Here is a 21,374-nt window from a genome sequence, read left to right as displayed (position 1 = left end):
CTGAGTGTCTCATAATCTTGACCATGATGTCTACTGAGTGCTGCCTAGCGCTACTAGCCACGGTGTCTTGTGAACACCTCCTAGCTCTGGTCATAGTGGAATATGATAGCTGCCTAACACTGTGAGTCCCTCATCATGGTGGCCGCAACGTCTTGTGACTGCTACCTAGTGCTACTAGCCGCAGTGTCCTGTGATCACCTAGCTCTGGTCATAGTGCCTTATGAGAGATGCCCACCATAGTGTCTTGTGAGTGCTACTTCATCGTGGCCATGTTGTCTTCTGAGTGCTGCCTAGAGCTAATAACCACAGTGACTTGTGGACACCTCATAGCTCAAATCATAGTTGAATATGAGAGCTGCCTAGCACTGACAACAGAGTCTTGTGAGTCGCTCATCAGGGTGGCCACATCATCTTGTCACTGCTACCTAGTGCTACTAGCCGCAGTGTGCTGTGATCACCTAGCTCTGGCCATAGTGCCTTATGAGAGATGCCCACCACTGATCACAGTGTCTTGTGAATGCTTCTTCATGGTGGCCATGATGTATTCTGAGTGCTGCCTAGACCTAATAACCACAGTGTCTTGTGGACACCTCCTAGCTCTGATCATAGTGGGATATGCGAGCTGCCCAATACTGACCACAGTGCATTGTGAGTCCCTCATCATGGTGGCTGCCATGTCATGTGACTGCTAAATAGTGCTACTAGCCGCAGTATCCTGTGAACACCTAGCTCTGGTCATAGTGCCTTAAGAGGGATTCCCACCACTGACCACAGTGTCTTGTGAGTGACTCTTCGTGGTGGCCATGATGTCTTATGAGTGCTGCCTAGTGCTAATAACCGCTGTGTCTTGTTAACACCTACTAGCTCTTGTCATAGTGCCTATGAGAGCTCCTTAACCCTGATCATAGTGTCTTCTGAGTGTCTCATAATCATGACCATGATGTCTTCTGAGTGCTGCCTAGTGCTAATAACCACAGTGTCTTGTTAACACCTCCTAGCTCTGGTCATAGTGCCTATGAGAGCTTCCTAATACTGACCATAGTGTCTTCTGAGTGTCTCATAATCATGGTCAGTGTTAGGCAGCTCTCATATTCCACTATTATCAGAGGTAGGAGGTGTCCACAAGAAACTGTGGTTATTAGCACTAGGCAGCACTCAGGAGACATCATGTCCACCATGAAGAAGCACTCACAAGACAGTGTGGTCAATGGTGGGCATCTCTCATAAGGCACTATGACCAGAGCTACGAGATCAGAGGACACTGCAGCTAGTAGCACTAAGTAGCAGTCACAAGACATCGCGGCCAGCATGACGAGGGACTCTCAAGAAACTGTGGTAAGTCCATTCTGAGTGCTGCCTAGCGCTCCTAGCTACGGTGTCTTGTGAACCCTCCTAGCTCTGCTCATAGTGGAATATGAGAACTGCTTTACACTGTGAGTCCCTCATCATGGTGGCCGCAACGTCTTGTGACTGCTACCTACTGCTACTAGCCGCAGTGTCCTGTGAACACCTAGCTCTTGTCATAGTGCCTTATGAGTGAAGCCCACCACTGACCACAGTGTATTGTGAGTGCTTCTTCATGATGGCCATGAAGTCTTCTGAGTGCTGCCTAGTTCTAATAACCACAGTGTCTTGTGGACACCTCAAAGCTCTGATCATAGTGGAATATGAGAGCTGCCTAACACTGACCACAGTGTCTTGTGAGTCCATCATCATGCTGGCCGTGATGTATTGTGAGTGCTACCTAGTGCTACTAGCTGCAGTGTCCTGTGATCTCATAGCTCTGGTCATAGTGCCTTAGGAGTGAAGCCCACCACTGACCACAGTGTATTGTGAGTGCTTCTTCATGGTGGCCATGAAGTCTTCTGAGTGCTGTCTAGTGCTAATAACCACAGTGTCTTGTGGACACCTCCTAGCTCTGATCATAGTTGAATATGAGAGCAGCCTAAAACTGAAAACAGTGTCTTGTGAGTCCCTCATCATGGTGGCCGCAACTTCTTGTGGCTGCTACCTAGTGCTCCTAGCCGCAGTGTCCTGTGATCACTTACCTCTGGTCATAGTGCCTTATGAGAGATGCCCACCACTGACCACAATTTCTTGTGAGTGCTTCTTCATGGTGGGCTTGATGTCCTCTGAGTGCTGCCTAGTGCTAATAACCACAGTGTCTTGTGGACACCTCCTAGCACTGATCAAAGTGGAATATGAGAGCTTCCTAACACTGAGCACAGTGTCTTGTGAGTCCCTAATCATGGTGGCCGTGATGTCTTGAGCCTGCTACCTAGTGCTACTAGGCGCAGTGTCTTGTGATCACCTAGCTCTGGTCATAGTGCCTTAAGAGTGATTCCCACCACTGACCACAGTGTCTTGTGAGTGATTCTTCGTGGTGGCCATGATGTCTTCTGAGTGCTCCCTAGTGCTAATAACCACTCTGTGTTGTTAACACCAACTAGCTCTGGTCATAGTGCCCATGAGAGCTTCCTAACCCTGATCATAGTGTCTTCTGAGTGTCTCATAATCATGACCATGATGTCTTCTGAGTGCTGCCTAGCGCTACTAGCCTCGGTGTCTTGTGAACACCTCCTAGCTCTGGTCATAGTGGAATATGATAGCTGCCTAACACTGTGAGTCCCTCATCATGGTGGCCGCAACGTCTTGTCACTGCTACCTAGTGCTACTAGCCGCAGTGTGCTGTGATCACCTAGCTCTGGTCATAGTGCCTGATGAGAGATTCCCGCCACTGACCACAGTGTCTTGTGAGTGCTTCGTCGTGGTAGCCATGATGTCTTCATAGCGCTGCCTAGTTCTAATAACCACAGTGTCTTGTCAACACCTTCTAGCTCTGGTCATAGTGCCTATCGTAGCTTCCTAACCCTGACCACAGTGTCTTCTGAGTGTCTCATAACCGTGACGATGATGTCTTCTGAATGCTGCCTAGCACTACTAGCCACGGTGTCTTGTGAACACCTCCTAGCTCTGGTCATAGTGGAATATGAGAGCTGCCTAACACTGTGAGTCCCTCAACATGGTGGCCGCAACGTCTTGTGACTGCTACCTAGTGCTACTAGCCGCTGTGTCCTGTGAACACCTGGCTCTGGTCATAGTGCCTTATGAGAGATTCCCACCACTGACCACAGTGTCTTGTGAGTGCTTCTTCATGGTGGCCATGATGTCTTCTGAGTACTGCCTAGTGCTAATAACCACAGTGTCTTGTGGACACCTCCTAGCTCTGATCATAGTGGAATATGAGAGCTGCCTAACACTGACCACAGCGTCTTGTGGGTCCCTCATCATGCTGGCCGCGATGTCTTGTGACTGCTACCTAGTGCTACTAGCCGCAGTGTCATGTGATCACCTAGCTCTGGTCATAGTGCCTTATGAGAGATGCCCCCCACTGACCATAGTGTCTTGTGAGTGCTTTTTCGTGGTGGCCATGATGTCTTCTGAGTGCTGCCTAGAGCTAATATCCACAGTGTCTTGTGGACACTTCCTAGCTATGATCATAGTGTGATATGAGAGCTGCCCGATACTGACCATAGTGCATTGTGCGTCCCTCATCATGGTGGCTGCGATGTCGTGTGACTACTACCTAGTGCTACTAGCCGCAGTATCCTGTGAAAACCTAGCTCTGGTCGTAGTGCCTTAAGAGGGATTCCCACTTCTGACCACAGTGTCTTGTGAGTGCTTCTTTGTGGTGGCCATGATGTCTTCTGAGTGCTGCCTAGTGCTAATAACCACAGTGTCCTATTAACACCTCCTAGCTATGGTCATAGTGCCTATGAGAGCTTCCTAACCCTGACCATAGTGTCTTCTGAGTGTCTCATAATCATGGTCAGTGTTAGGCAGCTCTCATATTCCACTATTATCAGAGCTAGGAGGTGTCACAAGAAACTGTGGTTATTAGCACTAGGCAGCACTCAGGAGACATCATGGCCACCATGAAGAAGCACTCACAAGACAGTGTGGTCAATGGTGGGCATCTCTCATAAGGCACTATGACCAGAGCTACGAGATCACAGTACACTGCAGCTAGTAGCACTAGGTAGCAGTCACAAGACATCGCGGCCAGCATGACGAGGGACTCACAAGACACTGTGGTAAGTGCATTCTGAGTGCTGCCTAGCGCTCCTAGCTACGATGTCTTGTGAACCCTCCTAGCTCTGCTCATAGTGGAATATGAGAGCTGCTTTACACTGTGAGTCCCTCATCATGGGGGCCGCAACGTCTTGTGACTGCTACCTACTGCAACTAGCCGCAGTGTTCTGTGAACACCTAGCTCTGGTCATAGTGCCTTATGAGTGAAGCCCACCACTGACCACAGTGTATTGTGAGTGCTTCTTCATGGTGGCCATGAAGTCTTCTGAGTGCTGCCTAGTTCTAATAACCACAGTGTCTTGTGGACACCTCCGAGCTCTGATCATAGTGGAATATGAGAGCTGCCTAACACTGACCACAGTGTCTTGTGAGTCCATCATCATGCTGGCCGTGATGTATAGTGAGTGCTACCTAGTGCTACTAGCTGCAGTGTCCTGTGATCTCATAGCTCTGGTCATAGTGCCTTATGAGAGATGCCTACCATTGACCACAGTGTCTTGTGAGTGCTTCTTCATGGTGGCCATGATGTCTTCTGAGTGCTGCCTAGTGCTAATAACCACAGTGTCTTGTGGACACCTCCTAGCACTGATCATAGTTGAATATGAGAGCTTCCTAACACTGACCACAGTGTCTTGTGAGTCCCTCATCATGGTGGCCGTGATGTCTTGAGCCTGCTACCTAGTGCTACTAGCCGCAGTGTCCTGTGATCACCTAGCTCTGGTCATAGTGCCTTATGAGGGATTCCCACCACTAACCACAGTGTCTTGTGAGTGCTTCTTCGTGGTGGTCATGATGTCCTCTGAGTGCTGCCTAGTGCTAATAACCACAGTGTCTTGTTAACGCCTTTTAGCTCTGGTCATAGTGGAATATTAGAGATGCCCACCACTGACCACAGTGTCTTCTGAGAGCCTCATCATGCTGGCCATGGTGTCTTGCGAGGGCTGCCCAGTGTCTTGTGGGCATCTCCTAGCTCTGGCCATGGTGTCTTGTGACCTTCCAGCACTGACACTAGCATCTTGTGAGTACTGCCTAATGGTGGCCACAGTTTCTTCTGTGTACCTCTTCGCGCTGGCCACTGATATCTTTTAAGTGCAGGCTATTGCTGGCCTTTTCATCTTTTGAGCGCAGCACTGGCTGTAGTGTGTTGTGAACATGACCTTGGGCTGTCCAGAGCCTCTTATGAGTGCTGCCTACAGCTTCCCACGGTGTCTTATTGACGCTATCTACTGCTGGCTGCAGTTTATGAGCACCACAGAAAAAATGGTTAAAATGGGTCTGAGCACTATGGGACTCAACACCTGAGGTCATCAGTCCCCAAGAACTTAGAACTAACCTAAGGACATCACTAACCTAAGGACATCACACACATCCATGCCCGAGGCAGGATTCGAACCTGCGACCGTAGCAGTCACACGGTTCCGGACTGAAGTGCCTAGAACCGCACGGCCACCGCGGTCGGCTATGGGCACCACATTTGCTAACCATGTTATCTTGTGAACACCAACTAGAGCTGGTCACTGTGTCTCGTGAGTGGTGCATAGCGCAGGCTGCAGTGATTGCGGCGTCTGTGTGACCTCCATACTCGTGTCCAGTTCAAAACCTAAGTTCAAGTTCGTGCGTGAGAAGAGAGTTTTCACTACTGCAGTTTAGTGAACTGTTGACATATTCCAATACCACTTGTGTAACTTACATCATTCGTTCTGCAGTGATTCCGACGTACAAGGAGCCATTGCCGGGCTGGGTGGACAACACGAACGGCCCCGTCGGAATGCTGCTGGCCGCCGGCAAGGGCCTGCTGCACAGCGCCATCGGCGACCCAGACGCCAACGGTGACCTCATCCCAGTCGACTGCACTGCTAATGCCATCATCGCTCTCGTCTGGCATTTCGCCCAAACCAAGTAAGTATTACAACATATTTTTAATTTGCTTGTAGCCTATCTGACATAACATTAACAGCCACTCAGCCATTCACCATATGCTAAAATCATTCTTTCATTCTGCAGCAAAATGTACACTCTTCACCAAGAGCAGGCATTGTCTGCAGGGGCAGCGACTGTTAAATCTAAGTTTTCTAAAACAGCCACAAGTCGTACTTTGTATATTTTTATTAAGACCAGTTTCGCTCTTCAAATGAGCAAGAGCATCATCAAAATATACAGTTTAAAGTTGTTTGACAGCATTCAAGATTGATTATAGAATTGGCTGTGTAATGGTACTTGAATTACGTAACCATTATGGTACCTCACCTGAACCTCTAGATACCAGTAATATTCTACTGTATTTCTGTTAACTACTTAACATATTTCTGAGACAACATTCAGATTTGATTTCACTTTTGATACTTCGATATGTTTATATTGCAATGATATTACTCTTATGTGTATTCTTTCTTTTGTCAGTATGATCTTTGACGTAACTCTGATTTTTGGGCGCGTAAGCGATTATTAGTTAGTTGTTAACTTGTTAGAGAGTCGGACCTTGAAAAAGTCAAGTCGTAGACGTCATGTTGGAAAGACGAATATTGTCGTCAGCTTATAAAATGTGAACTTTAACAGTGACTGTGAGGAAGATATTTTCAAGTATGTTTTCTATTGTGAAGTGATGTTTTGTGTGTTACGTGATATTGCAATAAAAGCAATTAAAAGGAAGTGTAACTTAAATTGGGAGTGCTGATTACTTTTTTTTTCCATCAGTATTGTGCTCACTTTGAAAGGTTTAATCTCCAAGAATGGTTTGAGAAGCTCATCTACAAAACTTTTGAATATAGCAGAATAAAACCTATGCCTCTTTGCATCCGAGCTTGGAATCATAATCACCTAGATTTTCAACGATTGAACCATGATAATACGAGACCGGCGTTGGAAACACAAAATGATGAGTGCCTAGTTTTTTCATTATTACTTGAAATGACTATTAACTGTACTCTAATGACACCTGCCACATAATATGAGTGATGTTGCCCGAAAATGCAGTATTTAGCAGCGTGAGCAACACCACAATCGTTATTAAAATTTTGACCTTTGTTGTGGTAGGGTTGTTAGAGCTGACAGCTCTAAAGATTAATTTGGCTATATTATAGCACTTAAACTTACATTTAAAGTACAGTAGTAAATGATGACATTGACAGCGCTGTCATTGTCAATGTCATCATTTACTACAGTAGTTTAAACGTACTTTAAACGTAAGTTTATGTACTTTAGTACAGCCAAATTAATCTTTCGATCTGTCAGACAACTGTAAAGGCAATCTTTAACGCTGGCAGCCAACTTTAAATTGTATATTTTGATGACGCTCTTGTTCATTTGAAGAGCGAAACCGGTCATAACTGAAAATACAAAGTACGACTTGTGTCTGTTTTCGAAAACTAAGTGCACTGTTCCTGGCAGACTAACACTGTGTGCTGGGTGGAACTCGAACTCAGAATCGTGCCTTTTGTATGATGATGATCATGATGTTTAGTTTGGGGGGCGCTCAACTGCGCGGTCATCAGCGCCCGTACAAAGTCCCAATTTTTACACGGTCCAATTTTTAACTCAATCCAATCTAGCAACTGTCACGAATGATGATGATGAAATGATGACAACAACACCAACATCCAGCCCCCAGGCAGAGAAAATACCCAACCTGGCCGGGAATCGAACCCAGGACCCCGTGATCCAGTGCCTTATGTAGGCAATGACCTTGCTAACTGAGCTATCCAGTCGTGACTTACAACCAGCCCCCACAACTTTATTTCTGCTAGTTCCTCTCCCCTGCTGTGTATGACTTCGTACACAACTGTAGGTAGATGTGGGCTACAAAGAGGTGCGGCAGCTGTCGTCTTAGGAAAGCTTAAGAGGAGCAGAAATGATCGGCGAACGATTTAACAAACAGAAGATTTACTTATATATCTCCAAGTGTTGTAAATAATATAGGAAGAAATTGAGTGCAGCTATCATAATATCATCAAGGATGGGGCTTACTGTACTGAAGCGCGATCGATGGTGTTGGAGCTACAAATAGCCGGGGTCTACATAGCATCACATAGTGAAGTGGGTCTGGACATGAGTGGGACTTGTGTGGCTGCTACTTGCTGTCCTGTGTTGTGGCAGCAGAGGGCACTCATGGTACAGAGTCTCTGGCTTATCAGTGGTGCTCCATTGGCTCTGCTGGGTCCTGCATCACTGCTACAGACATCTGATGGAAACTTGCAATTCTGCTGCAAACGATGATGCCTGTTGGGCAGTGTCAGTACGTGATGTCTTCACACACGTGTGTGATGATAAGGAGGTTACCAGATGGTGGTAGCTGGGCCGAGGAATACATGTTGCCGTCCCTATGAAATTAATTCACATGCAGCGAGAATGATAATCAGACTGTGCACAACAGTGCACGGTACAAATAAGTTCCAAAAAGCCGCACACAAAAATGAGATTTCTCTGGATCATAGAGACAAAGAGTCCAGTGTTCCAGATAGCCGTTGGCCTAGCGATATTTTACGTAACTATTGGAAGAACGTGCATTCTGTTGCTGTCCTATAGTGCAGGGCCAAATCTTAAATATTACACACTTCCTTCAGCCTGCGGAAACTGAGCAGCTCAGTTGTTTATTTGCATTAGGTGCGGTCTAACGTGGACTTCAAATGGCTAGGAAACACATAATTTACTTATGAGCAATTCCTGATAAAACCGCAAAAAGGCATCACTTTTGGGTACCAAAAGTACCAATTGTGCTTACGGCCATTTCTATAATTCCCATTCAGGACAAACTGTAAGAATTTTTTATGTATGCTCATAAGATGATGGCCTCATTTGAAAGTTTTTCGATATCATTATCCGTTAGCGAGATGTATACGTCAGATGTTACCATACATATGCATGTAACATATGCAAGTAACATAATGTCCGAGACATAAATGTACAGGGTGTCCATAAGTGAAGTTCCAATTTCAAAACGCTGTAAATAGAGAACCACTGCTAAGAACGACGTCAAATTTGAATAGCGGATTACTGGCACAGGGGAAACAAATTAACGAAAGTTTTACCCATTGATGGCACTGTAAGCGTCAGAAGGTGGAAACCAACAGACGCGCAGTGCGCGGCTGTTCCTCAGTTTGCATCCGAGACGCTGAACATGGCTGTCTCCATCAAGGACCGCGCTGTTAGTAAAGCTAGAATAGTGACTGTACGCCAGTAGTCCTGCAGAAGTTCCGGACAATTGAGGGTATGAGAAAAGGCATTGGTCCGATGTCTGACAAGTGTCTGTAGAAAATAATTACAAAATTCGAAAAGACAGATTCTTTTCAAGTGCAGTCGAGGGGGAAGTAGTTGGTCCTACATCTGTTGAAGATGTGGCCACAGCATTGCAGGAAGTGTTGAGCGGTGGTGTGCAAACATGCAAAAATGCCTGAACGTTGAACATGCCTGCAAGCACAGCCCATAAAATCCTACAAAAAATCCTACATTGCTATCTGTACAACATCAACCATTTTCAGGTGTTGTTTAGTGCTTATCTACCAACAAGACAAACGATCACTCGAGAATTTCTTACTCGTGTGGAAATGAACAACGAATGACCTTGGAACATTCTACGAACAGACGAAGCCCATTTCCATCTCCAAGGACATGTGAATGAGAAGAATTGCAGAATATGGGGGATGAAAAATCCGCACACACACACACCAAAAATAATTGTGTGATTTTGGTTGATGGTGTCGTTTATTGTAGGGCCGTATTTTTTCTTGGGGAAAGTCCTGCGGGTCCTGTTACCTGTACCTTCACTGGTAATGGCTACGAGTGTATTTTGCACACTGACATCGTTTAAACCCTCCAATAGTTTGTATATGTGGGGAGGATCATTGTTATGAAAGATGGCGCTCCTCCGCACATTGCTCTGGCAGTGAAGCGGCTGCTGCAGGGGCATTTCGGATATGCTAGAATTATCAGCCTTCATTTCCCTACAGCCTGGCCGTCCAGGTAACCCGATCTTAACTCGTGTAACTGGCTCTGGGGTTATCGGAAAGATGTGGTGTTCAGTCCTTCAGCTACGAATGTAGCTGAATTGAAGGCAAGCATTGTGCAATGCATTCTTAACGTGACCCCCGAGACACTCTGAACTGTAGTGGAACATGCTGTTTTCCGATTTCAACTTGCCACAGAAAACAATGGACAGCATACCGAATATATTCAAAAATATTTCGGGCTTGCAGCCGGTCGTCGTTAGCTTCCATCCACGATATTTCGACTGGACAACTGCTAGCCATCCTCAGGTGAGCCATCGAAGACTCAATCGAAATATCATGGATGGAAGCTAACGACAACCGGCTGCAAGCCCGAAATATTTTTAAATATTTAGTGCGCCGGGAAAATTTTAAATTTCACCTACTGAATATGTTCTGCGCTAGTCTTGCGACAGTTAGTAACCGATGTCATATTCCTTTTTATACGGTTTTTGGCAAGAGGACATTTAAAAACCAATGTCATTTTGCTTTTTATCCTGTTTTTGGCCCAAAGACAAAACTGGTGTCATTGTGTTCTTTGTGCGGTATTTGGCGTTAGGAGAATTAAAAATCCATTTTTCCCATCCGATGTGGCAAGATTTTGCAGTGATGTATGGGTTCACCTAACTACCAGTGCTACAACAACTGACTGCTAAACTTGTGCAGACGTACATATTGAACATTGCAGATTACGTAATGTGAGACTCAAACCACAGTCGTCGTATTACGGCTCATCTGTCATCTGCAACCCCTCACTTACATTGGAACACAAATTGGTAATATTTTCGTTAATTTTTTTTTGTTCCATGACGCTCCCCCTGCGTCAATAATATGCTGTTAAAATTTGACGTAATTCTGAGAAGTTGTTCTCTTTGTACAGCGTTCTGAAACAGGAACATTATGGACACCCTGTAGTTTTCATCTAACGCAGTGAACACATGGAAAGTGTTGTGGGGACATCACAAGGTTCCTGAGCTCACCAAACTATGTTTGTAGTCTCTATTTTTAGTGTACCATGGGGTAACCTAAAAATTTTGTGCATTTTTATGTAAAGTACTGTTTAGTGAACTTACGATGCATGGAAAACTGTTTTGTGTTAACTTTATATTTTGTGCACTTATTTGTTGTTTATGTGTGTCAAAGTAAGTAAATGTGTCGAAGTATAGACAGGGTGACAATTATTGAATAAAATGGTCATAACTCCTGAATGGTTTGCATTAGGAATTTCAAACTGCCGCGGGATATGATGAGAATTAGTATACGCATGAATGGTTTGGTTTAGCGACAAAGTCCACTTTACCCATAGGCCACTGGCATGGGCCTCGATTGGCCGCCATATTCTCCGGATCTGAACACATGCGACTCCTTTTATGTGGGACATATTAGAGACAAGGTGTACATCAATAGCCTCAAAACCATTGCTGAGCTGAAAACAGCAATTCAGGATGTCATCGACAGCATCGATGTTCCGACACTTCAGCGGGTGATGCAGAATTTTGCTATTCGTCTGCACCACATCATCGCCCATGATGGCAGGCATATCGAACGTGTCATAACCTAACTGCGAATATCTGTGGTGACTTTTACATGTTGAATAAAGTGGTGCACACCACTGTTTATATCTAATTTACGTTGTTTTTTTTCATGCAGTTCAATAATTGACGCCCTGTAAATAAACTGTCAAACTTAATGCTGACTGATCGTTTTATATAAACAGCACACCAAGATGTACTTTATGAAGGAATAAAACTCAAAGCAAACTCCGTCCAAACAGGCTTCAGAAGACCCAACGGTACTGACCGACCAACGTGTTATCCTCAACCGTTGGCGTCACTGGATGCGGATATGGAGAGGCATGTGGTCAGCACACCACTCTCCTGGCCATTGTCAATTTTAGTGAATCAGCGACATAAACAGAGTGCAAAGGACGGAGTGTGTGGCAAGGGAAAGTGATGGGATCGCCACATGGAAAATCCTCACTTCTTGCCACAATGGCGTCGATCGAGACAGACAATGAGGTGCTGGTGGCTTTTTAGCTTGGCCATTAAAATTTGTCCGTCGAACAGCTCTCCCACCACTTGGCTCAGAATACCAACTCAAGTGGGGATGACCTGAAAGAACCAACCCAGACTGTTACCCTGACCAGGCCAAGGGCAAAATCCTCCTCACATTGGCAAGCAGATGCACCCTGTGTGCTGTAATCTTGGCGCTAGCCTGCAGGGCAACATGGTATACCTACAGCTAATGTTCAAAGTTGGCGACCTTCCTCTCTCATTCAAACTTTTCGAGTATCTGTCATCCCCTTATTCCCATCTTCATTGTTGAAATGTGCCACTGATGTCGCACTCAGTTGGAAAAAAAGTGTAGAAGAATTTAGTAAGGTGATTAGCTCTTGAGGCAGTTAAATATTTTTATATTTAATGGACTGATTAAATTCCATACTCCAGAAGAGAACCATTTAAATTCATTATTTCACACAAAAAGTTTCATTATATGCTACCCATTCATTCCTCCACGTCGCAATAAACTGTTAATCAGTATACAGGTTGTGCAGATATTTTTATATGTGGTACTGTAAAATGTACATACATCACTGTTTTTTTTTCTCTGCATCGAACAGTCTTCCAATAAATATCTCACGTAATTTACTACCTGGTGTTTGCTATTCAGTCTTCATTGCACCACTACGTGGGCTACTCATGTCAGTATAGGCTAACAGTTATGTGTACATGTACTCACACTTCAACACCTGACATGCTGCCCAGGGGAAAATAAGCGTTAATAGCTTGCTCTTGCCACATGTACTTGGATGTACCAACCGACCTAAAAACGTGCTACTCTAACAGCTACAATCATTAGCGTGCAAATCAAGTAAATACTGTTTAATGTTGTTCTGTACACCGCTCTCAGTCACAACTAGAAATATAGCTATTACACCTTCAGATCTTTTTAAAGAGAGGAGCGCAGCAACAGTCTCTCACAGTCGTTTTCGAAACGAAATGTTAATAGTGGGCCCACAGTCACATAAATGCTGTGGAATTGCCCGTTAGACGAAAAAAGTAGTTACGTAGTAAATATTTAAAATTCGGTCCTCAGGACACTGGGCCAAAGACTGTAACCAAAAGCAAGTAAAAATTCGTTCGTCAGGATACTTGGCCAAAGACTATATCGAAAAGCAAGTTGTTCTTAAAGATAATAGCAGTGAAGTTAACTACTTCTTTTCACAAGAAATTTTCATTTGCTTTCAAAATATTAATGGCCGCTTCGAAGTTAAGAAGTGCAGTTCGCGGATTGCAGAAAAAACACATATCTATTTTTTTAAGAATGTTGTTGGCATTTCCCACGTCACGCTTCAAGCCAGAATTACTGTACCATTGGTAAATTGGCACTATCTAACACAAGTCACATCTGTGTGCAACTCTCGTAAAATGTATTTTTATTTTACTTACTTGGTGAATACTCACCAAGCTACATTGCTGTATGAAAATAAAGGTATAATCGGTCTTTACGTATGTGATACATATATGTCACTAGAAGCAATGATATGTCTTCAGACAGGAACAATAATAATACCGACAATCATTGTGGTATATTCATGCGACGTATAATAAGCAATAGTGATAAAGTGAGCATTTACAGCCGCACGGGATTAGCCGAGCGGTCTAAGGCGCTGCAGTCGTGGACTGTGCGGTTTATCCCAGTGAAGGTTTGAGTCCTCCCTGGGGCATGGGTGTGTGTATTTGTCCTTAGGATAATTTAGGTTAAGTAGTGTGTAAGCTTAGGGACTGACGACCTTAGCAGTTAAGTCCCATAAGATTTCACACACATTTGAACATTTGAGCATTTACGTAGCGATACAATCATGTCCACATCGCAGATACAGTGTGTATTCTTCAAACCAGATGTAGCCCTATATGACTCCGATAGGTGCGTGAATGCAATTTATCCACAGACCAAATGATAACTGCACTACGACTTCTTGTTACTACAGCTTGCAACGAATGTACCACGATGATTATCATCACCATGACTGTTTCTTTTCGAAGAAACATAATTCGTTCTAACTGTACAAGTGGTTAGTGGCAGATTAGGAAAAACGAATGACAAGACTGGGGCACAGTAAGGACACTTCCAGTCTTAGCCAGTTACACTACCGCTGCTTCTCGATATTTTGCGCTCTATTATAGTATTCAATAGCGTCATAAAACTTTGAATCTCAGTATCTCGAAAACGCTTGAGAGGCGCTACTTACTAGGTGAGCTTTCATTACACGTAAGTATGTACTGCAGTCGTGCGAAAGATGAGCAAAATTGGTGACCCGTTGGAGTGTATTCTTCCCCTATTAGTGCAGTCCTAGGCGGTAGTTTCGAGAATGATCAATCCAGTCTACAAATGCGCTACTCTGATATAAAACTTCCTGGCACCTACCGGGTTCGAGTCCCTGTCCGCCTCATAGTTTTAGTCTGCTAGGAAATTCCACAACAGTGCACACTCCACTACAGCGTGAAACATTCATTTCTGAAGTAGTCTCTCAGGCTATGGCTAAATCATGTCCCCCTTTCTTCCAGCAGCGTTGGTGGTCGCGCGAGGTGTACAGGAGAAGTCCAGTCCAAAGTGGAAGCAAGAATATACGTGATGGCGGAACTACAACTGTGTGGGATTTGCGGGGGGGGGGGGGGGGGGGGGGAGCAGAGGGAGCGGGGGGGGGGGGGTGAAAGAGAGGGTTTAGCCAGCTGTACCTGGCTAGCTCAGTCAGTAACAGCTGTGACTTCCAACACCAAGGCTCCGGATTTCAGTCCCTGTCTTGCACACAGATTTAATTTCTCAATCTCTCAGGAAGTTTCAGTCAGTATTCAAGAGTGCTTGTATTATACAACTGTAGACTGTCTTTGAAATTCAGAAGGTAACAGGGATAAAATTTAGGGAGCGATAGATTATCTATAGCTTGTCCAGAAACCAGGTTGCCGTTACGAAAGCTGAAAGACGTGGTGGGAAACAGATAGTGTTGTTACATAACTCCCTTGTTATTTAGTCTGTGCATTAAAGAAAATTCACTAACATTTATAAGAGGAAATGGAATTAAAGCCAAGGGGAAAAGAACTATAGGGCACAACTTGACGGAGGGCGAGATGATACAAAGACGAGCAGTTCATCACTTATGTCCACAGACGGTACACATCTGTCTTCCTGGAGATCGGTAACTACCAGTACTGGTCTCTCTGCTCGTTACCCATACCACAAAGTGAGCAGCGGAGGCGGTGCATATCAGGTTTAGGGTGATACCAACATGGCTCGTGCACTGAGGTTGCAGGCTGTCAATGAAGGTACGAGAGTATGGAATAAGCTCACAGATATGTGACTGGCTCGAAGACTTCTTAAGCAATAGAACCCAATATGTGGTCCTCGACGGCGAGTGTTCAACACAGACAGGGCTATCGTTAGGAGTGCCACAGGGAAGTGTGGTAGCACCGCTGTTGTTCTCTGTATACATAAATGATTTGGCGGACAGGTTTGGCAGCAATCTGCGGTTGTTTCTGATGCTGCCGTGGAGTATGGCAAGGTGTCGAAGTTGAGTGACTCTAGGAATATACGAGGGTAAGTCAATTATTATCCGCAATTTAGTTATTTTTTATTTATTTTGATGGTACTGTCGTTTTACGTTGATGACGCATACTCTGTTTATTTGTTGTTATATCTTTGAAATTTTCAAGCTGCTAGGTTATTTTCGTTATCGCTGCCGTGCTGTAATCATGGCTGTTCCGCAGTCTATTTACACCAAAGAAGAGCAATTTTCAGTGATCCGTTTTTTGTGGTCGGAAGGCGTATCAGGGGCAGAAATTCATCGAAGACTTTTGGTACAGTACGGGAACAGTGTTTTGCCACAACGGAGTGTCTACGAATGGATTTAAAAATTCCGAAATGGTCGCACAAGTATTACACACGATTAAGCAGCCAGACGACCGTTTACTGCCACAAGTGAGGAAACCATTGAGCGTTCTCGTGAAATGATCTTCTTAGACAGACGATTAACTATTGACGAAGTGGCACATCGTCTGCAAATTAGTCACGGTTCTGCCTACGAAATCATCCACAACAGAGTCGGGTTTCATAAAGTTTGTGCATGATGGGTCCCAAAACAACTCACACAATTGCATAATCAAACGCGCTTGGACATCTGCAGATAACATTTGGATCGCTATGGTAAGACAGGATCGCTTCGTAGACAGGATCAGAACTGGTGACGAAACATGGATCCATCATTACGAACCGGAGAGTAAACGGCCGTGCAAGAAAAAGTTCAAGACCTAACCGTCCGCAGGAAAACTGTTGCTTACGCTTTTTTGGGACGCACAAGATCCAGTACTGGAATATTATCGGAAAGGGGGCACAACAATAAATAGTGTACGTTACAGTGAGATGCTTATTGCCAGGCTAAAGCCAGCAATTCGAAGCAAACGCCGAGGATTGCTGTCAGAAGGTGTCGTGTTGTTGCACGACAATGCCCGTCCCCATACTGCTGTCCACACTGCTGAAACACTCCAGAAACTCAAATTTGAAGTAGTGTATCGTCCTCCATATAGTCCCGATCTTGCCCCTTCTGACTATCACTTGTTTGGTCCACTCAAACAGGCCTTAAGGGGGCCGTCGATTTGCGTCGGACGAAGAAGTGAAAGAAGTGGTCCATTCCTATCTCGCAGCTCAACCTTATTTTATGAGGACATCAGGAAGCTTGTACTCGTACAACGATGGACGAAGTGCGTTGAAACGCAAGGAGACTATGTCGAAAAATGATGTTCTTGTAAGCTTCCTATTTGATTACAATAAAATTTTATAACTACTTTGCGGATAATAATTGACTTACCGTCGTACATCACGACCTAGAAAAAATTTCCAGTTGGTGTGAGCTAGCCGTAAATGTTGCAAAATATGAGTTAATGCTGATGAGTAGGAAGATCAAATCAGTAATGTTCGGATACAGTATGTCCTGTTTGACACAGTTAAATCTTACCGTTGGGCGTAACGTTGCAAAGCAATATGAAACGGAACGAGCATATGAGAACTGTGACAGGGAAGGCGAATGGTCGACTTCGGCGTATTGGGAGATTTTTAGGTAAGAGTGGTTCCCCTGTAAAAGAGACCCCATGCAGGACGCTGGTGCGACCTGTTCTTGAGTAATGCTCCACAGCTTGGTATCCGTACCAGATCGAATTGAAGGCAGTCATCGAACCAATTCAGAGGAGGGCTGCTGTATTTCTTATTACTGGTAGGTTAGAACAACATGTAAGTGTTACGCAGATGCTTCGGCGGGTGAAATGGGAATCGGCGGAGGGAAGGCGACGTTCTCTTCGAAAAACACTATTGAGAAAATTTAGAGACCGGCATTTGAAGCTGAGTGCCGAACGATTCTATTGCCGCCAACAAATATTGCGCGTAAGGACCACAACGACCAAATACGATAAATAAAGGCTCATGCGGAGGCGTATAGAGAGTCGTTTTTCGCTCGCCCTATCTGTGAGTGGAACAGGAAAGGAAATGACAAGTAGTGGTACAGGGCATCCTGTGCCACGCACCGTACGGTCGCTTGCGGAGTATCTAGTGTACGAAGACGTAGATGTAGATGCAACAGATCTATGAAAGAGACTGCCGGCATTACGCTTGTCCACCCACTCCTGGAGTACTGGTGCGTGGTGTGGGATCCTTACCACAAAGGATTAACAGAGTACGTCGAGAAAGGTCAAAGAAGGACAGCGCGTTTTGTGTTATTGAGAAATAGGGAAGAGAGTGTTATGAACATGATACAGGTTTGGGATGGGCACAATTAAAGGCGCTTTTCGTTGCAGCGGGAGCTTCTCACGAAGTTTCAATCTCCGACTTTCTCGTCTGAATGCGAAAATATTTTGTTGGCACCGACCTACATAGGGAGGAACAATCATGATAATAAAATAAGGGAAATCAGAGCTCGCACAGAAAAAGATAGGTGTTCGTTTTCGCTGCAGACTGTTCGAGAGTGGAATAGCAATGAACTATTGTGAATGTCGTTCGATGAACCGTCTGCCAGGCACTTAAGTATGATTTGCAGAGTATCCATGTATATGTAGATGTAGATTTAGGATCCAGAACGCTGAGACAAACACCGTGTTCGTCCACCTGTGGAATGCATTACAGCAGCGATACTACTTAGCATGGATCTGACAAATTATTGGTGGGCTTCAAGAGTATGCGTCACCAGATGTCTACGCATAAATCAGGCAGTTAGGGGACGGTGGTTTGTGGGCCCAGGGCTGGTGCGTGATAAGGTCCCAAACGCGCTCCGTAAGATTCAGATCAGGCGCATTTGGTAGGCAAGACATCCAGGCGAGTTCACTCTCAGGCCCCTCAGACCACTGCAGCACCAGAAAATGCAGAGGGTTGGAGGTATAAGTGCCGATATTGTGATTATTGTTACCTCAATACGCAGCCGCTCCAGTTCAGAAATGTTCAAATGTGTATGAATCCCTAAGAGACCAAACTGCTGAGGTCATCGATCCCAAGACTTAGACGCTACTTAAACTAAATTATGCTAAGAACAACATACACACCCATGCCCAAGGGGGACTCGAACCTCAGGCGGGAGGGACCGCGCAATCCGTGACATGGCGCCTCAAACCGCGCGGCCACTATGCGCACCTCTGCTCCAATTTGTTAGCTGTTCATTCTCTGCGTCTAACATTCTTCCCATAAACACGTCACATAATGTACTACATGATGTTTCTTGCACAATCGTAACCGCGACAGTAACTGGATAACACCTATCAGAAAGGACTAATAGTTCTGCGTCAATATGTCCACCGTTCAGCATCTGACCTGCTGCCTGCGGGAAAATGAGCATTAATGGCTTGCTCTTACCAGAGGCAGTTGGAGGTACTAACCAGTCTAGCAACATACGAGTGCTATTCGGAAAGTAAGGAACGATCGTTCGCGAAATGGAAACCACAGCTAAAAACTTTGCTTGGATGTGTTCGGCAGCATCTCTAGTATGACCTTAGATGGCGTCACGTCGCTCTTCTCAAATCTGAACGCAAAGGAAGCACATTAACATGCCTAGAACAGTGCCTAACGCCAAGTACGGATGCCTGCAGAGAGATTTTGCCTGACTACGTGCAACCACACATAATGTAGCTGTCAATAGATTCCTTCTGCACGACAGTTCTCAGCCGCACACCGCCTGGTCATTGAGGACGCACGTACAGCATTTTCGATGGGAAGTGTTTAAATGAAACTCTGGCTGTGAAGACAACGTTTTGTCACAGACAATGAGCTGCACTGCAGAAAATTGTCGAAAAGCGCAGAAAGCTGCCTTCTATGACGAGGGTATTGGAAAGTCGGTACAACGCTACGACAGATGTTTAAGTCATGCGGTGACTATGTAGAGTAGTAGCTGGAAGTTGTAGCTAACAGTTGTAGGAAAAACAGTTTTGATTTTCACTGTGGTTTCCATTTCCCCTCGTACTACTCTTAATAACTATAATAATTAGTCTGCAAATGAAGTAACATTGATGTAATGTTGTTGAGTGCATGGTTCTCAACCATTATGTATGTGGCATTAGATGTCTACACACAGGTCACGTAATTCGCGTAAATCACGGGCCGCTGATTTGCGTACGCGGTGATGGCCCCCCATGTGTTCCATAGGCGAATTTGGTTGCCGAGACATCGATGTGAGTTCGCTACAGCGTTCCTCAAACCACTTTAGCCCGTTGCTGGCTCTGAGACGTGAACAGTGATACCGCTGAAAAATGACATCGCCGTCGGGGAAGACGCCAATCATGAAAAGATGCAGGTGGTTCGCAGCTGTCGGCGTGTCTTCGATTACCACCGCAGGTCCGACACAAAGGCAGGAGAATATCCCCCATAGCATAATACTGCTCCTCCAGCTTGCCCGTCTCGAGCTCATCTTGTGGAAACGTCCATCGACCTAGTGTAGCAAAACTGTAATTCACACAAAAAGCCGATACGTTTACATTGATAGACAGCAGAATCCCGATGGTCCCGGAACCAGTGCAATCGTAATTGACGATATCGTTTGGTCAACATGTGGTCTCTATCTTCAACAATGTATGATGAAAGATGTGCTCCAAAACATTTGCGCAAGCACCGGCATTGTGCTCTTTCGGCAGAGATGTCACAGATCACCATTTATCTTGCTTTACAGAATAGACAACCCTCCAAACCCCTTGTTCGGCGAAGAGTAACGGACGTCGAATCATTTAACGAATAGTGGTAGTTCCACTGTCCTACCTCTTCCCGTAGCATATGAACATTCGATCAGCATCACCCTTTGCGAGATACTTATTCACAGGCTCACTGTAATAATAATCTGCTCTTTGCCAAAGTCGCTTATCTCAATGGATATTCCCATTTGAAGCCCATATCTTCGCCAGGGTGATCCCCCGTCCGTGTCTGATCCGCTTATATGCTTTAGTTACAGCATTACGTGCCAGCAGCGCCAGCTGGCGACACCCAAAGTTGCTGCGGGCAGTTTTGGCTTATCAGTGTATCACTTTCGTAATATGACACTTGAAATTCTGTAAGATGATATGCATGGCATAGTTGGTGCCTGTCTACAAGCACGGTGGCGTCCACATTAACCTTCTTGTTGAGTATAGTTTTAACTTGCGGACCTCAGTTGTACTTCCTGATAACAGCTGTAATGATTCTCGGAACGTGGGTTGAAACCACTGGCCGGCTGTGTCTCTGGAACATACAGAGCGCTTTGATAACCTGGGGCTCCTGTCAAGATACGGATTTCAATCCCAGCGTGCCAACTACATTCAGTCCGTTACGAAGTTTTAAATATCATGGCGCTAACTATGCACGAATATACACTGCTCAAAAGAAGTATGAGAACAAGACTCTGAGCGTCATACCTTCACCTGTCACAAATTAATAAACATAATTACATCCTCGATAGCTTACATAAAAAGAACTGATATATTCGACAGGTGTGATCCTCGGTGCTTTCCATTGGACTTTGGGAGTTGCGATAACACGTTTGCCCTCCATGAGCATTTATCACTGCCTGACACCTACGTGGTATACTCCGTATGCATCCACTGAAGTCACCCTTTGGTATTCGTTCCCATTCTTCAATGAAAGTTCTTTCAGAGTTTGTGGTGAAACGGGATCCGACATACACACGATGAGGCTCAGGTCGGGGCCCACTGCCAGCCATTCCATTAGTTCTACGTCCAGGCTTAGCAAGACATCCCTGTTGACGCCCGCCACATGGGCCCTGGCACAAGATGGAATTCATGGGCATTACCG

The 21,374-nt window shown here is 45.1% G+C and overlaps 1 protein-coding gene across 2 annotated transcripts in view; it reads left to right on the top strand.

Moving 5' to 3' along the window:
* Positions 1 to 21,374, top strand: part of LOC126419198 (fatty acyl-CoA reductase 1-like) — a 147,672-nt gene that overhangs the window by 86,098 nt on the left and 40,200 nt on the right. For both annotated transcript variants that reach the window (XM_050086333.1, XM_050086332.1), the window contains exon 6: positions 5,799 to 5,991. In XM_050086333.1, the coding sequence (XP_049942290.1) occupies positions 5,799 to 5,991 (193 nt within the window). The remainder of the gene's footprint in view (positions 1 to 5,798; positions 5,992 to 21,374) is intronic.

This window comes from Schistocerca serialis, chromosome 9, assembly GCF_023864345.2.
Source record: "Schistocerca serialis cubense isolate TAMUIC-IGC-003099 chromosome 9, iqSchSeri2.2, whole genome shotgun sequence".
Classification (NCBI taxonomy): domain Eukaryota; kingdom Metazoa; phylum Arthropoda; class Insecta; order Orthoptera; family Acrididae; genus Schistocerca; species Schistocerca serialis.
Note: the sequence above shows the minus strand (reverse complement) of the source record. Positions and strands in the feature narration are given on the sequence as shown.